Consider the following 19,517-nt stretch of genomic DNA (forward strand, 5'->3'; position numbering starts at 1 on the left):
ACTTATCACTACTTCCTGGAGGATTGGGGTTTTGTTGTTGTTGTTGTTTTGGGGGGCAGGGAGAGTGGGGACAGGTGTGTGTGGTTTACTTATTATTGTCTATCTCTTCTCACTAGAATGCAAACTCCAGGAGACTGGACTACAGTCTGGTTTGTCCACTGATAGCCTCAGCTACTAGCACATAACAGATCTACGCAATAATTTTTACTGAATGCATAGATAAAATAATTTTACAATCGTGTGATCATACTATGCATTCTACTTTAAATGACAAGCATTACATTTTATTTTACTTGAATTTAACAAAAGTTTACTTGAATTTAACTGAAGAAAAACCGACGGCATTGTTACATTCATCCAGGCAGTCCTCAGAGATGGGAGTTGTTTCAATTTCTACCAACATCCTTAGGCTTTCAACTAAGAAATAGGAGCAAATAAGCAGAATACTTCAACTTCTCCCCATTTCCCATTTTTGTTAAACTGTGTTATTTATACATTGTCAAACTTTAAAACGTGTTCCTGTTTTTATTGTAATACCACATTTATTAGTCTTACATATTTACACTGATTCTTATTTTTTCACATTCTTATTTTGTACCATCTGAGTTTTTGACTTATTAAATAAGTCTGAATACCTATGGGAGAACCACGGCATCAAACCTTTATATAAATGTATTTCAGAACTTTCAGATAAGTAAAAATAGTACCTTTCTCTGTTAACTACTAATTTTTAGGGAAAGACCCTACCTGCGCAGTTTTGCACCTGTGGCCTCTGAACCAGCGTGGCCGAGCAGCGCGGCTCCCAGGGCGCAGTACCGCCAGGAGCCGCCCCAGCCGGCGGCGCCCGACCGCGTGGCTCTGTCCGGCCCCTGCGCCTCGCGATAAAAGAAATCTGAGCCTGAGACAACAGCGCAGTGCATCCTGGGTCGGCGTAGTCATGGCGGCTCGTGTCCTTTCAGCCTGTGTCCGTCGCCTGTCCGCGGCTTTCACGCCGCTGCCCCGGGCCGGTACGCTAGGTGCGGCCCGACCGCTCAGCACAGCCCTGTGCCCCTCAGGGATCCGGACGAGGCCTGCGGCTCCACAGCCGGTCTTGGTGCTGGCGCAGGTAACTAGCGGTGACTTTGCTGGGGCCCGGCAGGGGTCAGGCACCCTGCCCGCTCGGGAGTTGGGGGCGGGCCGACCGGGGGCCACGGGGCCGCTCCAGGTGCAGGCGAGAGTGACTCCAGGGGTGTCTGGCTCGCTGCCACCCCCGCTGCCTAACGGCGCTTGTCTCATCTGCCCCGAGGCGGGTGGCCTAGTGATTACGAAGAAGAGCACAGATCCCTGGGTTCGAATTCTCGCTGCCACTTACTGAAACTTTGGCTAGGTCTCGTAACCTCTCTAAGCCTCAATCCGAATAAAATTGGAATACTAGTCTCTGCCTTACGGAGCAGCAGCGAGGTGCTTGGTAAGCTCCCAAAATATTGGAATATGTTAGCTCTAGTGGTAATATAAAAACCATGGTAGCTTTCTAAGAGAAGGTCAATGATATGCAAAGACTAAGGCACACTGGTCCACAGCCTTCTCCAGAGCTGTTTTCTCCCTGAATTTCTGTCCTAATTTTTCCTTATGGCATCTTTTTTTTGCCTGTTTCTAGACGTCCTGGAACCAAGAATAGGAAACAAGTAGTATTTAGCTTTCTTATCTATGAGACTGAAACTCTCCATAGAGCACAACTTCACCTGCACATTCAAATCACCTGGGTAACTTTAAAAAATATCACCTCCCCCCACCCCAACCCCAATTCTGATTCTCTCCTCTGGAATGAATCCCTGGTATAATTTTTTATTTTAAGTTCCTCAGGTGAATGAAGTGCAATAATGATTAAGAACTACTGCTTCAGCATAGGTCAGACTCGAGGTCAAGTTGAGAAACCCCTTTTCAAAGTCATGGGCCACGTGTTGTTTCAATCTTAACTGCATGTTAGAATAAAAAATAAAGATGCCCAGGTCAATTTCCTCAGAATTTCTAGAGGTGGAACTTGTAGGCATCTGCTTTTTAAATCCCCATGTGATTCTTTGTGCAGCCAATGTTGACATTCATTGACAGTGTAAGAATTAATTTATAGGACAGTCTTGTTGGTTGAATTAAAAGGTTAAAATGTCAGCTTGTAGTTGAGGACTAAGAAAGCAGTGAGCCCAGTGTTTATTTCTGAGACACATTTGCAAAGTGGTTTTTCCTATTCCTAGAGCATTGATTCTCAAACCTGACTGTGCTGGCAGATCACCTGGGCTAAAAATGCAGCTTCTGATTCAGTAGCTCTGAGGATTTGCATGTCCATTGGGCTCTCAGGAGATGCTGATGCTGCTGGTCCTTGAACCATGTTTTGAGTAGCAAGGTGCTTGGAGGTGTTTCCCTACCTTGGCTTGATTCATACAGCAGAGGAATCATTTTATTTATATTTACAAAATAGTTTTGACCATGTGCTCCTATATATCGTTTGTGGATTAAAGTGGAAAATAAATACCTATCATTCAAAGATAACTGAAGGATAGCTCTGTGTGCCAGGCCTTCCACTAGTTGTGGAGAGATGCAGAGATGGATACAAAAGAAAGACATTAGCTCATGTCTTCAATAGACATTGCAGCCTTTATGTTATACTTGCCAGCTCTTTGCCCAGTGCTCTATGTTCCCTGGGCTGTTAAGTCACTATTTCCCATGGTTCTTCCCTTACCTCTCTATACCTACGCTGTGTCCTTGGACTCTTTCTCTGTCCAATCCTTAAATATCTGTGCGTTTTACAGTTCTCTTACCACTCTTCTTGAACTCCCTCTTCTGCTCACAATTTCTATTATTGCCTGTACACAAACCACCTCCAGCCATTCATCATCTCTCATCTGGACTATTGCTCATTCCACTCATTCCCTGCTGTCAGGTTTTCCCTCTTCAAATTCATCCATTATGCCAACTCCAGAATGACTTGTTATTTATTATACACTTTAAAAAAAGAAAAGACCTACGGCAGCTTTTCTGGGTATAAAATACAAGATGATATAAATTAGAAGAAGGTGAGAAAAAAGAAAAACAAGGGTAGTGACCTGAAATGGAGACCGGAAGTCTATAATTGATCCCGTGGGCCCTTAATCAAAACTTTTTTGCAACTAGAACACAAAATGAAGTTCCAGTTGGTTCTGTGGGGCCCATACCCAGATGAAGACAAACCACTTGTGCAGAAAAAGCTCAACACTTTGGGTACTAGAGCCAGACTGACAACTATGACAGGGCTGGACTCAGAGTTGAGGTCTGTCCACATCATTCATTCCCCAGTAAGTCAAGTCCTTGGCCTTGAAGGCCCTGCCTCTCTTCAGCCAATTATCAGTGTACTGTTGTGCCCTGTATCTGCAACCACATAGGCTCCTTTTCATTTTTTCCCCACACAGACTCTATACTTTCATGCCTCCTTTCCTTTTCTTGGCCTGACCCTCCTCTCTGAATAATCTGTCCCCATTCTTTGCCTGGCTCACTGCAAGTCTGGTTATCTCCTTCCCTGCCTCTCAAGGATGTTATGAGAAGTTGTTACTGAAGCAGCCTACAAATACTGCTGTCATGGCTCTTACCACATTTTATTAAAATGAAAATGACCTCTTTGACTGACCTTTATTTTGGGGGGGGGGGGGGGATTGCTCTTTTACATTAGACCCTGAGCTTCTCTGAGGAAGGTGGAGACCACCCCTTAATTCTTTCCAGTCCATAGCACAGTGCTGGGCACACAGGTAATGCCTAAAATACAGTTAAACCTGACAGGCTGCCTGAGACTGTCATGTAAATAGATAAAGGGAAGACACTGCAACATGTGGAACAGGTGAATGTAGAGTGCAGAAGCAAGGAGAGTGTGCATTAACCTCTCAGTGAGCATGATCTTGAAGGCAGCAGTTTCTCAAATAGTTAGGGGTGGCTGTAGTGGCATATGCAGAGACAGGAAGCACTTGGCACTTAGATCCTACATACTCATAGTCAGCACTTAGGGTGTCTATGACTGGGAGAGACTGGAGTGGAGCTGGGAAGATAGCAGCATATTTTGAAGGGTTCTGTATGCCTCACTGAGGAACAGATGCATATATTGTCTCTGTAGGCCACAGCAAATAAACATTAAGCAAGATTTTTAAAGAAACAGATGAGACCTTTCTAGTCAGCCAGGCTCGGTAACTGAGTGAAGGTGAGGAGGGGTAAGAGAATGGGAAGAGTGGAGGTTAGTTCTGAGATTTTTGACTAGAGCCCAGTGCTCTAGAGCGAATGGAGGCCTGTGAGCAGGAGTTTTGGACAGAGGTATGGAGTTCATTTCCAAACAGTTGAGTTTGAAATGCCTTTGCAACCTCTATAGAGCTGTCAAGATGGCTATTAAAACCATCGCTTTAGATTCCTCTGTGGTTCTCTCAGTCAGAGGATGGACCCCAAGTGGAAGTAAGGTGAAAATTAATAGGATTTGAGTTACTAATTCAGAGGGTAACCACTCTTTTCCTGCACCCAGTACATTCTCTGATGTCTGTGGGTGGCAACTTATGTCACACATACTTGTTAACTGTAGATCTTGGGGAAGAATGGTCAACAATAGAAAGGACCCATGTTGGTTATTGGGAACATTCTTCAGAGGTGTTTACCCAATTCTGTATCCACCCCCCACCCCCACCCCTTTTTAAAAACAAATGGCTGAGATGCAGCAGGAAGCAGATTTGTAAAACCCATAAGCAGCCTAGGAACAGGATATATAACCTTTCTCTGCCTGTTTCCTCATCTGTAAAATGGGGGCAATAGTCTTTCCTATGTATCTCATGGATTATTTTAGATCTAAAGGAGACGGTTATGTAAAGTACTTAGAGCAGTAGCATACTCTGACTTATAGTAAGAAAACAATGAAAAGAAGGTATTGGTAATCGAGACCAGAAGGGGAGGACTTAAGGAGGGAAGGGAGGTCAGAAGGAAGATGATCAAATACTTTGGAACTATGCTACAGCCAAGGTCATTATCCTACTAAATAATCCTAAATAGTATTTACTATGTATGTGCTGAGTATTATTGTAAGCTTATTAAATTTTTTACCTCATTGCTGCCTCACAACAATCCTGTGAGGTTGGTACTGTTGCTGTCCCCCTGGAAACTGAGACATAGGAAGGTTAAGTAACTTGTCCAAGACTAACTAGTAAGAGCCAGAGCCAGGACACAAATGTAGGCTAGTCTTACCCACTATACTTTACTGCCTCTTCTGCTGGCCCCACTGCAACTGCCCCCTTCAGATTGGCATTAGTCTCTTAGTGAGACCCCTTTAATCACCCCCTGTAGGCCAACCCTTGCTGCCTGGGAAAGATGCTGAACTCCTCGGGGGCCACTTGGATAGCTGTTCCTTTTCCTCTTGGTAGCTGTGCACATCTCTGCCTTCCCTTTTCTCTATCCTCAACATTAGTTCTACCTCATACCATTTCTTGATTTGCATACACCCACTTCCTGTTAGATTTCTTTTCTGTCATTACAACTATTAACTCATTTATTCTCCTTTCTCTTCTCTTTACTCCTTTTTGCTTCTCTATTTTATCTGTGGCTTGGAAACCTCTTCTAGTTGTTGCCAGTAACTAGGCCAGGGATCTCACCATATCAAGCCTTGTTTACCCATGCCATAGTCAGAAAGGAAAGGCTATTGTAGACCAAAAGAACAGGGACTGGCAACCTCTAAGAGCTCTTGAAGGTGATCCATAAAACTCTTCATCTAATTTCTTTAGCTTGCTGACTATACTTGATTTCAAGACCTGGTTTTTATGCAGGATAAGCGTTTCTTCTGAATTGGTGTGGATGTTTGCAGTGTTGTTCATTGAGACTTTTTAAATAGACCTTAGCTCTGTAGATCTTAGCTTAATGTTTCAGGGATCTGAGCCCCAACAAGCAAAACTACTTTCTATGGAGAAATACGCTAAGTACCCCAAGCTGTGGTCTTAAGGTATCCTTGGGGATTAAGGACTTCCATGGTGAGCCACACTGTCAGACAACTGTTTCCTCATTCTGTATCGTACCTTCCACATCATTAAGCTCACTGATGCGTGAGTTTAGCTCATTACCCATTTGGTGAATTAATCAAGTCAAAGACCCATATATCTAATTGAACATCAGAGGTGTTTTAAAATACTACTCTACCGTGGCAAAGATCAGAAAAGTTCATGGTTTGGCAGGTGGCAATAAAGCCAGCATACATGGAAGTGAGACACACTGGAATGTAGTAACTGTCAAGCTTCCTCCTCTTCTAGGGGTTGGTGTGCCTCCTTCATTTGCCCTTGCCAAGGTCAGTGTAATTCCCTTTGCGACCAAATGAGACTTTCTGGCATGTAGTCCTCAGTTTGAAAACTGCCTTTCAGTTTGCCATGGCAGCTCTTCCCATGTGGTTATTTTGACTTGGGTTTCTGCCTATTAGAAGTGGCAGTAGCTTCTAAGAGGCATTGAGGTGCAGATGCCATGAAAAAGATGGAGGCTGCTCTGACCTTAGACAGTTTTGGTAGCAGTTAGTTTTACTGAGCAGCATGAGTGTCCAGAAAGCCTGAGGGTTGAACAAAGGAGTTGGAACCAGTCCTGGCTCTGAGGGGAAAGGAAAGCTATTTCTACACTGCTGAACTGCTAGGGCTTCTGAGACTACTCAGCATGGACAATGATGACGCCTCTAACATTGTGACACAGTGTGTCCTAGTGGCCACAATCAGAAAAAAAGATGGATCTTTGTGAAAGATATCTACAAATTTGTGCATTCATTTAGAGACACTATATGTTAAATGACACTGTTTTCTTCCTGCCCTTGCTCTAGGTTTCAGGTAGAGTTACACACTTGTGCCGCCAGTATAGTGAAGCACCCCCTTTGACATTAGAGGGAATTAAGGACCGTGTTCTTTACGTCTTGAAACTCTATGATAAGATTGATCCAGAAAAGGTAATTGATGGTGGTTTAATTTTTTAAAAATAAATGAGTATTTTAATTACATGGTACACAATTCAAGTTTCCAAAAGGCTATTCAGTGAAAAATCTCCCTAGCTCCCAGCTATCCTTCTGGCCGGCAGCCAGTTATCAGCTTCTTGTATATCTCTCCACAGATATTCAATATAGATAAAAGATAATGCATACACAGATACGTGTGTATGTACAGTATATGTATTTATGTGATTTATCTCCCACCCTTTTTAAAAACACAGTTTTTAAGTTTTTTTTTTACTATGGTAGAAAGTTTATAGTATATTATAAACACTGTTCTGTACCTTGGTTTTTAAACTTAACTGAACTTTTCTCATAATGATGTATTAAAAAATTCCTTTAATAATTGAATCTGTTGTGTGAGTGGAACAGTTTGGTTTTGGTGTGAGTTTTAAAGGATTTTTCCTAGTGATCTAGAGGTCTAAATTAAAGGCAGGGTGATAAACTCTTTGGAGTCTGGAGCTGCTTGCTTCTATTCTTGAGGAACATGAATGCTACTATAAGGGGTGGTGGTGTCTTAGTTGTCAATAAGCACGAAAAACCAAACCCTCTCAGATGTTACTTGGAGCAGTTACCAAAGATCTTAGTAAAATATGTAAAGTGAAATCTACCATGGGCTTTGTATGTATCAATTTCCAGTTCAAAACAAGATTGGATGAACTAACAGAAAGCACATCAGGTACCTTGAGACACAGGTTCAATAGCTGTAGACTCTATGTTTAAAAGAAGGGTTTTCTATATAATCAGATTGTATTGTTCACATTTGTATTAGAGTTGTTATCTCAGGAAGCAAACAGATTGACTTTTGTGCTTGGTTTTCCTTTCTTGCAGCTCTCAGTAAATTCACATTTTATGAAAGACCTGGGCTTAGACAGTTTGGACCAAGTGGAGATTATCATGGCCATGGAGGACGAATTTGGTAACACACTCAGACTTAGTTTTGGATCTGCATATTGTGAATCTTGATTTAGGTGGATTAAACTGAAAGAGATGCTGGGAGTCTGAACTGGAATTTGAATCAAATATTAATAGAAATATGTAACCCACTCCCCCAACTGATTACCACCAGGTGAAGGCAAAAATCATGGTCGTTAACTATCAGTCATAAAAGGAGTGAAGCACTGACTCATGCTACAGCATGATGAATGTTGAAAACATTAGGCTGAGTGAAATAAGCCAGCACAAAAGACTACGTATTGTTTGATTACATTAAATAAAATGTCCAGAATGGGCAAATCCAAAAATAGATGATTGGTTACAGGGCTGGGGGCAAGGGGAAATGGGGAGTGACTGCTGATAGGTATGGGGTTTCTTTTTGGGGTGATGAAATGTTCTGGAAATAATAATTTTAGCTGTATAATGTTATGGATATACTAAAAACCATTGAATTGTGCACTTGAAAATGTTGAGTTTTATGATATGTAAGTTTCCTCTCAGGAAAAAAAAAAAAAGAAAATACACCAAAACCAGCCATTATACTTAATACAGTATACATGCTCTCTAGAACACAGCTCACCCACATTCTAAAGGTTGTTAGAAAATTTTTGTTTGTGGCTGTTACAGATGATTTTCTATACTCACACATTTTTGTACATTTTTTTTTAGGGTTTGAAATTCCTGATATAGATGCAGAAAAATTAATGTGTCCACAAGAAATTGTAGATTACATTGCAGATAAGAAGGATGTATATGAATAAAATATCAGGTAAATAATCTGCCTTTACAGAATGAAGTTTTCCATAAAATTTGTCTGTGTGGTTATTCAATAAGCAAGACTCAAAAGAAGATGGAAATACCTGATTGTAGCTAGTTATAAGATAGGATGCAGGACCCTTCTGGGTCCCTGCACACTAAGGGGGCTGGCCCAGTGATCATCCTCATCGTTGAGAGATGGCAGTTCATTCCTGGACAGGACTCCCTCGATTGTCAGCCCTCCTTGCAAAAGCAGAGTCTTGGAGACCCACCTCTTTCTTCCACAGTACCCAGCCCAGCCACCCAGGTATCTATGATGACCTGGCTCTTAATCAGGCAGCTATGCCACATGAGCACGACAATGAGCTCTAGAGTCAGAGCCTGAGTTTCATTCCTCACTCTGCCACATTTGGCCACCCTGCTCTTGGACAGGCTGCTTAGCCTCAGACTCCTTATATGTAAAATGGGGATAACCCCTAGTACCTACCTGGGGCTTTTGTAAGGGTAAATTGAAGAGTGTAAGTCAAATATTTTTTAAATTTAAGTACTGTATTGTTGTGTTGGTAACTTTAGTTACTCTGGGTTTAGCACCTCAAAGATCTTAGATTAAATTCAGTAACAATACACCAAAAGACACATTAAACTTAATTTTATCTTTACTAGACCATGTTTCTTCAATGAGAGAAGACTCAGATGATACTGACCAGTATCAGGATGTGAGAATGCATTTCGCCATCATTTCTGACTTTGACAGATTAATTCTGTTGGATTTCTATTTAAAGTGTCTAATTGTTTTGCCCTTTGAAAATAAATCTGTAAAACCAACATTTTCTCAACCTTCAGTTTTTCAGTAATGTCTATAAAGTGCCTTTTCATATTGACATTGTTTTATATTTCTAAAGATTTGTCTTGGTCATTGGTTTTCATGCTTATCAAAACTATTTGGCTTTTCTAGCAGTATTATGTTTCTTTCCTCCCCTTTCAGTATAAGAAATTTGTGTGATAAAAGGACTTTTGTCCTCAAAAAGTTTTTTTTTTTCCATGAGTTTATTATGTGAGACCAGCATATGGGACTAATTTTGCATTCCTAAGGATCGCTCCATGAATTAATAGAATTTAATAATTTTAGAGGGTGAGCAGCTCTCTATCCTCCTGGAAATTTAGTTTGGCATTGTATCTGTTTGTCATACATTTTTCCCCTTTTATTCTTCATACTGTGTTAGGTTCTGGGATTGATGTACATAATGCATGTGTATTTCCTCACCCTTAAAGAGATTTATTTTGAGGGAGAAGTCACAAAATACTCTTTACTGAAACTACTAGTTTGTAGGAGGGAGGGGAACCAAGGGCCTATAGTAAGAAGTAGTGTCAAGAGGAGGGACTGAGCTGTGTGTCCTTAAGACCAGCAGAGAAATCTCATGCCTGAGGATATGGTGGTTCAGTGGTCACACCTGCTCCCCTTCCTGGAGGTAGCCAGAGTTACCAGTTCTTCTGTGTCACTCTAGAATGATTCTAGCCATAGTGGGCAGACAGCTTTCTCTCATTGGTTTTTTTTTTTTTTTTTTTCCTTTTTGGGTGCATGGTCAGGGAATTGAACCCAGGTCTCCCGCATGAAAGGTGGGCATTCTAACCACTGAACTACCCATGTACCCCTCATTATTCAGCAATAAATAGTTTGAGTGGCACTGGAATCCAATAGGAACAAAACAGGGTGCATATGATTCCTTTGATTAGAATGTACCATAATTTAACATCTGAGGTATTTTGGTGATATTCCCCAAGTTCTTTATCTGGATATTTCAACCCCATGGCAAGCTGCACATTCATGCATTTTGCCAAGAAATTCATCTACATTTGTTTCTGCCCCAAATTGGAAAGACTTGTAGTACTCCCACTAAAATGACTGTTTACCAACATCTAAAACCATACACCTGTAGTGAAATGACCATTCACATCTTTCTGTAGATGAGAGTCCTGATGGAAAAAACTTGCTGAATCATACATACAGATAATTCATTGGTAATGCCATTTAGGATCTGGGTGTTCAAACTACCACAAGAACTTGCTGGAATGTTCTTTGGGAGATGAGTGCCACGATGAGTAGACAGTGAATTGGCTAAATATATCATTCCAAAGTGTGTGAATAAGAAAAGAGAATTAAGTGGAATTACATGCATATAGTTTTACCGGCTTCCCAACAATATCTTAGATGATTTGTAAATTGTAGGATTTTTTGCGGAAGTTCTTTTTGTGAGGGGAGCAGCTTATGAGGTCTGTCAAAACCTGGTTCTGACCCGTCTACAGCCATTCTCCATCAGCCACATCAGTCTTCTCCCTTTGACCCCCAAACAGCAATTGTACTCATTTGTTCAATGAAACAAGCACCCACCAAGTGTTGGGCACTCTGTCAGGAGCTGAGTACAAGAATACCTCAGCTCTCAAGGAGCTCACCATCTGGGGAGGGGAAGACGGTTAAAATCCACGTGACAGTACTCCACTCAGCATCACCTAAAGTGCAACAGGCCAACATGTGCAGTTTCTGATGGGATACCCTGAGGACACGTCATCTCCAAAGCATTGCTAAAATCTCTTAATGTGAATCTAATCATAAGAAAAATTCAGAAGGTGAAGCAGATTATAAGGACTGGACTTTTTAAAAATGCCAATACCATGGGAAAAGAGACAGGGCAACTGTTCTTAAAGGGGGCCACAGAGAAATGATGACTTCTTGGAAATTGTGAAGCTTGACTGGCTTGGGGAATACAGTATTTTGGGGACAACTGGGCTGTATACAGATGCTAGGACAATATTAAATTTCTCAGGTATAGTAGTAATATATAGTGGTTAGAATAACCTTACTTGCAAAAGGTGGCTGCTTAATATTTAGAAGTGAAGTTTTATGATGTCTGCAGCTCTCCATGTTCAATGAAAAAAAAAACAAATGTGATAAAATGTTAACTGGTGACCAGGTGATGGGTATATGCAGGCTCACTATACTATTACAACTATTCTGTTTGAAAGTTTTCAAAATAAAGAGTTGGGAGAAAATTCAAAACGATAAATATAACAAGTGTATTGATGGCATACAATTGGATATCCAACAATATGGGGTTGGTTAAATAGAATTTTATATAATAACATGGACAGACTGGTATTGTAAGTGGAAACAAGTCATAAGCAGCATGATTCAATTATGATGAAACATACCAAATTGTTAATTGCTATCATAGCATGACAAAAATACTTAGGGCTTATTTTTCATAAGTCAGTATTTTCTAAATTAAAAATAACATAATAAATGAAAATATAAGTTCTAAAATAAAATATTTTAAAGTATGTGAAAATTGTGGGAGTACTTAGCAGAAGCTGAGGAACTGACACTTGAGAAAGTTGTTAACAGGCAGTGAAGCCTGAGCAATCAATTTTTAGGGCCACATGTAGAAATTAGCCATGCAGAAAGGGCAGGAGACAGTACACAGCCAGGAAAAGCACTGCATGCAAAAACAGGAGGAAGGGCATCAGTTTGTTCAGTTTGGGATATTGCCAGAACACAAACTAAGTTGGGGTTGTTCTTGGTTAAAGATACGGCTGAGGTCAGTTGAGTCACAAAGGAGGGAGTAAAGTGCTTGTTGGCATTAGGGTACACTACTGGATTTTCTGCAGGGAAGAGCAAGTCAGATGTCTGAGATCCATCACTGGTGGCTGTGTAAAGGTGGACTGAAGGGAGTGACCCTGGTGGTCACTGGAAGAACCCATGAGAGAAATGAAGATGATTTGGAGGTTGGCATATAGAGAGGATGGTCTGGAAAGATATTCTAGGAATAAAAATGGCAGAACTTAATCAGATGAAGTTAGAGATGAAATGAAAATAGGATGTCTCCCAAATTTCTGTCTTGAGCTGGTACTGGGTGAGTCACTGTTTAAAACAGGGAATATGGGAAGAGATCAGATTTGAAGGGAAATTAGTATGGGGCACGTTAAATTTTAGATGTTTGTGGGATTCCTAGGCAGGTAATAGATAAGAGCCAGGGGCTGGAGTCTTGAGTATTTATGAGGTATTTACCAGTGGCTGCTGCCTCCCCACTTCTGCTCTTAGCATCCTAAGTTCCCACTGAAGAATCCCTCCCCTCTAATTCTGCTAAGTGACATAAGAGGGAATAACAGTACTTTCTGCTCCTGGAGTGGACCTGTATGTGATTATGCCAAAGTGAATTCTACTTCCTTCAGGGGCAGGAAGATAAACTCACCAGAACTGGAGTTGAGAAGCTAGGAAAACTTGAGTATGAGACTGTGTCACTTGAGATGTCTTTATCAAGTACAAGTATTACTATGTTATTTTTAAAATGGTGAGTTAGTAAATATGATTAAACCCACAGTTTTGGCTTGGAAGTAGTTGAGATGGGAAAGTTATGTTGTATATAGGTTGATTTAAGAGAGCAATAAAAGAGACAATGACAGATGTAATACATGATCCTGGGTGGGATCTAAGAAAAACTTCAAAAGCATATTAGCAGACATATGAAAAAAACTGGAATATATACTGAAAGCTTTTTATCAATGCTAGATTTCTTGAACTTGATCACTGTACTTAAGAGTGAATATCCTTAGTCTTAGAAAATGTATATGGAAGTATTACGTGTTCAAGGAGCATGATGTATATATAACCTACTCTCAAATGTTTAGAAAATGGATAGATGGATTGATAGACTGGTAAATAGATGGACAGATAGAATAATATGGCAAATGCGGCAAAATGTTAAAATTGGTGGAATGGGGTATCTGGGTGGTGGTGGGGAGTTCTCTGTTAAGGTTTTGTGTTATTTTTGTAATTATCCTATAAGTGTGAAATTATTTAAAAATAAAAAGTTTAAGCACAATATTATTCAGCCATAAAAACGAACAAATTCCAGAATGTAGCTACAACATAAATGAATCTTGAAAACATCATGTTGGGTGAAATAAGCCAGACAAAAAAGACAAATAATGAATGATCTCATATATAAAATACCTTGAATAAGCAAATCCACAGAGACAAGATAATAGATTACATGTAGGTTACCAAGGATCAGGGGTGAGGGAATGGGTACTTATTGCTTAACAGATACAGAGTTTCTGTTTAAGGGGATGAAAAATTTGGATATGAATGTGTGAATATAATTATTGAATTATATACCTGAAAGTGGTTAAAATGGGAAAATTTGAGATGTATATATTTTACTACAATAAAGTTTTTTTTTAAAAAGGTAGCCAATGATTGAATAAATAATGACAATGTTCAAAGTTTAAAAAACAACTAACAAACACAGGTTGTTCCCAATTAGACATACTCTATAGCTAAAGCAGGGAAAGAGAAAAATTAAAGGAAAAAAAACCAGCAGTTTTGAGTTATTTCCTATGTTCTCATCAATAAGTAGCTAAACAGACTTTGTCATCAGGCAAAAATGGACTCTTCTTGAAAGCATGTGACCTTGGTTAAGACACTTAACCTCTCTGAGCCTCAGTTTCCTCTAATGTGTAATGTGGGGGTGACCAGAGGGCTGTGGTGAAGGGTAGCCTGGTCCATGGTAAAACGCAATAAAGGGAATTGACCTAAAGGCAATGTTTACTGCCAGTTCCTCCTAAGGATGGAGCACCCACAGATGGTACCCAATTCTTCACCCCAAGGTTAGAGCAGGTCCTTTCCAAGTAGCATTTAACTGGCACAAAGCAAGAGATCAAAACCCTACTAGGTGATCTGTCAAAGCTGCTCTGTTACCTGTGCTATGAGATACTCACCTGAAAGCTCCAGGCTCACCATGAATGGAAGAAAACTAGAGGCTAATGGTTATCAAGACTTAATGGTGTGTCTGTGGAGGACAGGGATGTGAGACAAGCCCCAAAATGAGCTTCATCTGTTACTATTTCTGGAACTATTGAGGAAGAAAAAAATTTTCTTTCCCTTGGGGTTGCTAGCCTGGTAGAATTTAAGTCAACACTGAAGAAAGCAGAGCCAGGAGTTGGAAGGTCAAGGGCCTGAGGAACTGACTTGCACAACCGCGGTGCACTAGGCCTGACACTGGATTTCCCAGACATTTGAGCTAACTCCCTCTGCCTAAGTCATCTGAAAGGGGTCTGTCACCAACACCCAAGACAGTCCTGAGTCACGAGCCCTTCAAGTCTGTAAATCTTAGAGAGAACCAGAGTGATCAGCAAGAAAGAAGGCTCATGCCCACAACTGCCATGATAAACCCACTGCGTACAATGTAACAAACCGGATGCTGAGACTGGAAGAGGGGATTAAGGGCACAAATGAAAATTCAGTAAAGATTTAAAAGTATGGGGAGGGTGTGCAAGGGTAGTTCAGTAGTAGAATTCTCACCTGCCATGCGGGAGACCCAGGTTCAATTCCTGGCCCATGCACTCCTCCCCCCAACCCGAAATTCAACAAATGGTGCTGCAATAACAGGATAGTCGTATGGAAAAAAGAATGAAATGTGACCCCCACCATATAGCATACAAAAATAAATAAAGCTGCTATAGCACTATTAAAAAAAAAAAAAAGCATGGGGAAAGTGGCTTTTCTTTAAGAAGAGAAATAAAAACCAAGATTAGAAACAGAAAAATTACATACAAAGGTAACTAAAAAAAAAAAAAAAGACTAGGATCAGGATTTAAAAACATGACTGATCGAAAAAAAGCAACACTATTTGGGATAAATGAAGAAATTTGAATATGGTCTGTACATTAGATGGTATTACTGAAGTGATACTGGTTTTCTTAGGTGAGATCATGGTGCTGTGGGAAGGTATAACAACGTCCTTATTCTTAGATGTTTGCTAAAATATGTACAGATAAGAGTCATGATGTCTGTAAAGTAGTTCAGAAAAATAAAGTGCATGTGTTATGTATGTGTGTGTTGAGAGAGAGACAAAAAGCAAATGTGGTTACAGTTGATGAACTCAGGTGAAAAGTATAAGGATGTTCACTGTAGCATTATTTCAACTTTACGTAGGTTTGAAAATTTCCAAAACAAAAAAGGAAAACAGTAAGGACTAAAATTAGATAAGGGGAAAAAAGGATAAAAATAGAAGAAACATGAAAATTAGGAGTTATAAAATGGGGTACACAAGGAAGGACTGTATGAGAAGAATAAGATAGGCTAATGAGGCTTTAAAACAAAAAAAGAGCCTTCATAAGATAGGAAAAGCCCGAGGGGAGGAAAGACCACCCAAAAGCAGCCAAGTGGTGTCAGCAGTGGTCTCTCGCGTCAGAACCATCTCATCTTCCCACTACACACAGGAACTGAACAGAAACTGTCGCAGGCAAAAAAAAGGGAAAAGTCCTTGTTTCTGGTTTCTGGGGTCCCTTTTGAGGAAAAGGTCCCACTTTACCCTCCCCACCAAATTAGTTTCCTAAATTGAGAAAATGCTAAGACGTCTCTCCAAAAAGTACAGAAAGATATTCAGACTGAAGGGGAGTTTTATCTCCCTCTTCATCTGAGGACAGATTATCATCCTATTAGTTTTAAGGTACCTGAAACAACCATCCCGAATTGGGATAAACTAGTCCCCTCCATGCTGTAGAGGGTTCCCTGGGCAGACACCCGCCAATGAACAGCCTGTGACTCTATCGTACCCCAAAATTACGAGGTATTGGGAAAATGGAAAAACAGCTCACCCTCTTCCTGGGGCTGGGAGGGGAAGGAAGACGGGAACCATCAGAAACATTTACAAAGTTGGGGGAAATGGGAGAGGGACTGATGTGACTGTTCGCTGGGTCAAAACCAGTTCTGACCAACTAAATCACTCTTCATACTAAGGATTCTGGTTTGGTTCCATCGTTGGTGATAGATTTTCTCCTTCCCTCCTCCTGGGTCTTGGTAGCCTAAAGCTAGAGCTATGGTTCTCTTCTCAGTGCTTTGTCTACCATGTTCTCTAAGGCCAAATTGCTGGATGATGTTATATAAAGTGCTGGAGTCAGGACAGGGAGGCAGCCTTCCCTCTACACTGTGGAGGCCAGACCAGGCAAAGGAGGGCTGCCCTCACAGGAGGGTGGCTGAAGTTGAATATTACAGAGTAAATAAATAAAATAAAATCCCCTTATGAACTGTTTTCAGTGAGAATGAATGTGAACATATTTAAAGCCAAATGAACACAATAATAAGGTAAACCTCAGCTGGCAACAAATGGTGTTGGACCCGGCTCCACACGTTGGTCGATCCCCAGTACGGATTAGGCGCGTGAAAAATTGGAAGGAGAAAGAGACGCGATTAATTATCAAACTTTAATTGATAGACTAATCTTACAGGATAAACAATAAGACAGCTAGTCAAGGTTACACTTAAAAGAAAAATATCCAGCAGTGCAAATCTAATAGACTAAATACGTTCATCTCCTCCCAAACAGGCATTTGATTTAAAAACAGAAACTAGAACAGAGCATACACCACAAGGAAACATGGTACTTACGTATATTGTCAAATAATTCGGCAGAACTCTTTAAGAAAGGAAAAAAAAGGGGGTTCTTGGAAATTTAGAAAGCAGTAGAACCATCCAGCCTAGAAGGTCAATCTATCAGATGTCCTGCACATGAGAGGGCACCTGAGCACCTGTCACTTCCAAAGGCAACAGGCCCTACTAAAAAGGAAACAGGTGCCAATCCTAACTGGAAATGACTTTATCATAAAGCCTTAAGACAGAGAGACCACCCTTTCCAAGACAACAGGCATGAACAGGGGCAAGGAAGGAGAAAGCAGTCTTCCTCAGAAGATGGGTGAAAAGCAAGTCTGCCCCTTGCGTGGCCCTGGGCACAGTGAATCCATTTCCTTTGCCTCCTTGCCCCTGGCAAAGAAAGGGTAGGCCAAGTGCAAGGGCCCGGGACGGCTTCTCCAGGCACATGGTTAAAGTAAGAACACGAGGAAAATAGGCCCCTTCTGGCTGAAATATGGCAACTTTTCAGAGACGTGGCAACATGGCAAAGTTAATCTCTTTGGCCCTCATAAGGTCAAGCAGCAACTAAGGGGCCTGCTGAGGGCCTCACTTGGACCCTACTATGTCCACAAACTTATTCGAAAGTGCATCCTCAGTTCAGTTAAACTTCATTTAAAAAGAGAAAAGGTTACCTGCAAAAGGCCAATCATCAATTAAAATACTTAATATCACAGATTTCCAGCAATTTGAGAATCTGTCTTTTCTAAGTTCTCTGGCTGGACTGAGACAGAGCCGAGAGGTACCAAGCCTTAGCAGGGATTATGTTGTTGTTATTCTGCCAGGTCACCTCAAAAAAGAAAAAAGAAAAAAAAGGCATGATGTCTGTGAGCAAAGACTTGCAGGAGGATCACAAGTACAATTCCAAAAGAAAAGGAAGCCAATCAGGAGGCTCAGAGGCGGTGAGCAGGTCCTCCCTCAATCTAGCTTCGGGTCAACACGCATGAGACCGAGTCCTTCTCTGGGAACCAGCTCTGACCTACCTGCATGCCCTCTGCCAGTGAGAGAAGGTCACTGCCCTGAGGAAAGAAACAAATTAAAGCAAAGAAAGAGATAGGGAAGGAATTGTACAGAAATAATCCTGAGGAAAAAATAAAGTTATACTACCTATAGGGAAGAATGTTTCCATTTGTCTACAGAGATTTAGTCAGTACATTCCCAACTGTAAGAAAAATATGAATAGACAAGTCACAGGACTGAGTGACAAAATAGAGAATACTGTTGTGACCCAGACATGGATCTAAACCAAACACTTCTCCCAGGGGCTTCTGGTGCTATCTATCTCTGCTCTCCCAGGAGGCTTGCTCTCCCAAGAGATTCTGAAAAGGTTTTCCATGCAAACAGGGTCAGGAACCAGAGCTCAGAACTGTTTCAGTAGATTCAGTGAGCTCTGTAAAGCAACACTCAAACAGCTCTGTACGAAAAGGTGTCATTTACATTATTTTTTATATATATCTTGAAGTAAGGAAAAAAGCACCATTTTACTTAAAAATAAAAAGGCTCACACAGGCTTTGGTCCTGTCCTGAAATGACACCAGCCTGAGTGAGAAGCAGTTTGACTCTCATGGAGCAGGGAGGCGATGGGATGCACTCAGAAGGTGGGAGGGGTGGCAAGTGGTATGGGAAGCCACGCTAACTGGCAAGTGGTGAAAACGGGCAGCCTCCTGAGAGCAGCCTCTGAGAGCAGCATTTCGAGGCAAGTCGGGGAAAGAGACACCTATTTCAAGAGATCCAAAGTGGGTGTGCGGCACTGTCAGGAAAAATCTCTAGGACAAGAATGTTGGCAAAAAAAGGGCAGTATTTGAACCGAGATGATACTTTACGTGCTACATGATCATTTCCTCTGTAGACCTGGCAACTGCAGAGGAAGGCTTTGACAAGTAGCAAAGATACATACTTTCTCCAGGAACTTCAAGCCAACAAGGACCTAAGAGCTACAGTGACTGCTCCTTTTTTCAAGAGATGAAAAACAGGCAGTTTCTTGGATGCTGTACTTCACATTTGTACTTAAATCTCCCAAAAAGCAAGAGTAGATTTTTCTGTCCAGATGCCTCGCTTGGCATCAACTATACCACAAAAACCAAGAGTCTGTCGCTGTGGGCTGGATTCCTGAACTACAGCTTAGAAGGAAAGGGTATGGAGTATCACCATTAACTGGCTCACAAGGAATAGTCATCAGAGGCGAACACATGCTAATACATTTCACAGAATGAAGAGAACAGCCTAGAACCCAAAATGTGACGTCTGGAAACTCTCTCACCAAACCTTACTATGAGAGAGAGCCTGCAACCAGTGAGAGGAGAATCGCAAAGACAGCAGCAGAGAAACAGCAAACAGCACAAAGGGTTTCCTTCACGAAGAGACTTCCCCCATTTCAGAGTC

The 19,517-nt window shown here is 41.1% G+C and overlaps 1 protein-coding gene and 1 long non-coding RNA gene across 2 annotated transcripts; one reads left to right on the top strand and one right to left on the bottom strand.

Annotated features, from left to right (window-relative positions):
• Window positions 1-313: 313 nt before the first annotated feature.
• Window positions 314-8,823, bottom strand: LOC143667367 (uncharacterized). Its single transcript, XR_013168010.1, has 3 exons — window positions 8,776-8,823; window positions 5,077-5,134; window positions 314-417 (listed from the first exon to the last, which is right to left on the bottom strand). It is a non-coding gene; the product is annotated as an uncharacterized LOC143667367 (long non-coding RNA).
• On the top strand, window positions 894-9,496 carry NDUFAB1 (NADH:ubiquinone oxidoreductase subunit AB1). Its single transcript, XM_077141544.1, has 5 exons — window positions 894-1,105; window positions 6,818-6,940; window positions 7,811-7,898; window positions 8,585-8,684; window positions 9,335-9,496. The coding sequence occupies exons 1-4, from the start codon at window positions 938-940 to the stop codon at window positions 8,674-8,676; spliced, it is 471 nt and encodes a 156-aa protein (XP_076997659.1). The 5' UTR covers window positions 894-937; the 3' UTR covers window positions 8,677-8,684; window positions 9,335-9,496.
• The last annotated feature ends 10,021 nt before the right edge of the window (window positions 9,497-19,517 follow it).

This window comes from Tamandua tetradactyla, chromosome 23 (assembly GCF_023851605.1).
Source record: "Tamandua tetradactyla isolate mTamTet1 chromosome 23, mTamTet1.pri, whole genome shotgun sequence".
Classification (NCBI taxonomy): domain Eukaryota; kingdom Metazoa; phylum Chordata; class Mammalia; order Pilosa; family Myrmecophagidae; genus Tamandua; species Tamandua tetradactyla.

Coding starts and splice junctions, on each gene's coding strand:
- NDUFAB1 (XM_077141544.1), top strand. CDS start 938: ATGGCGGCTCGTGTCCTTTCAGCCTGTGTCCGTCGCCTGTCCGCGGCT. Junction 1,106..6,817: donor CGGTCTTGGTGCTGGCGCAG/GTAACTAGCGGT, acceptor CCCTTGCTCTAG/GTTTCAGGTAGAGTTACACA. Junction 7,899..8,584: donor GGCCATGGAGGACGAATTTG/GTAACACACTCA, acceptor ATTTTTTTTTAG/GGTTTGAAATTCCTGATATA.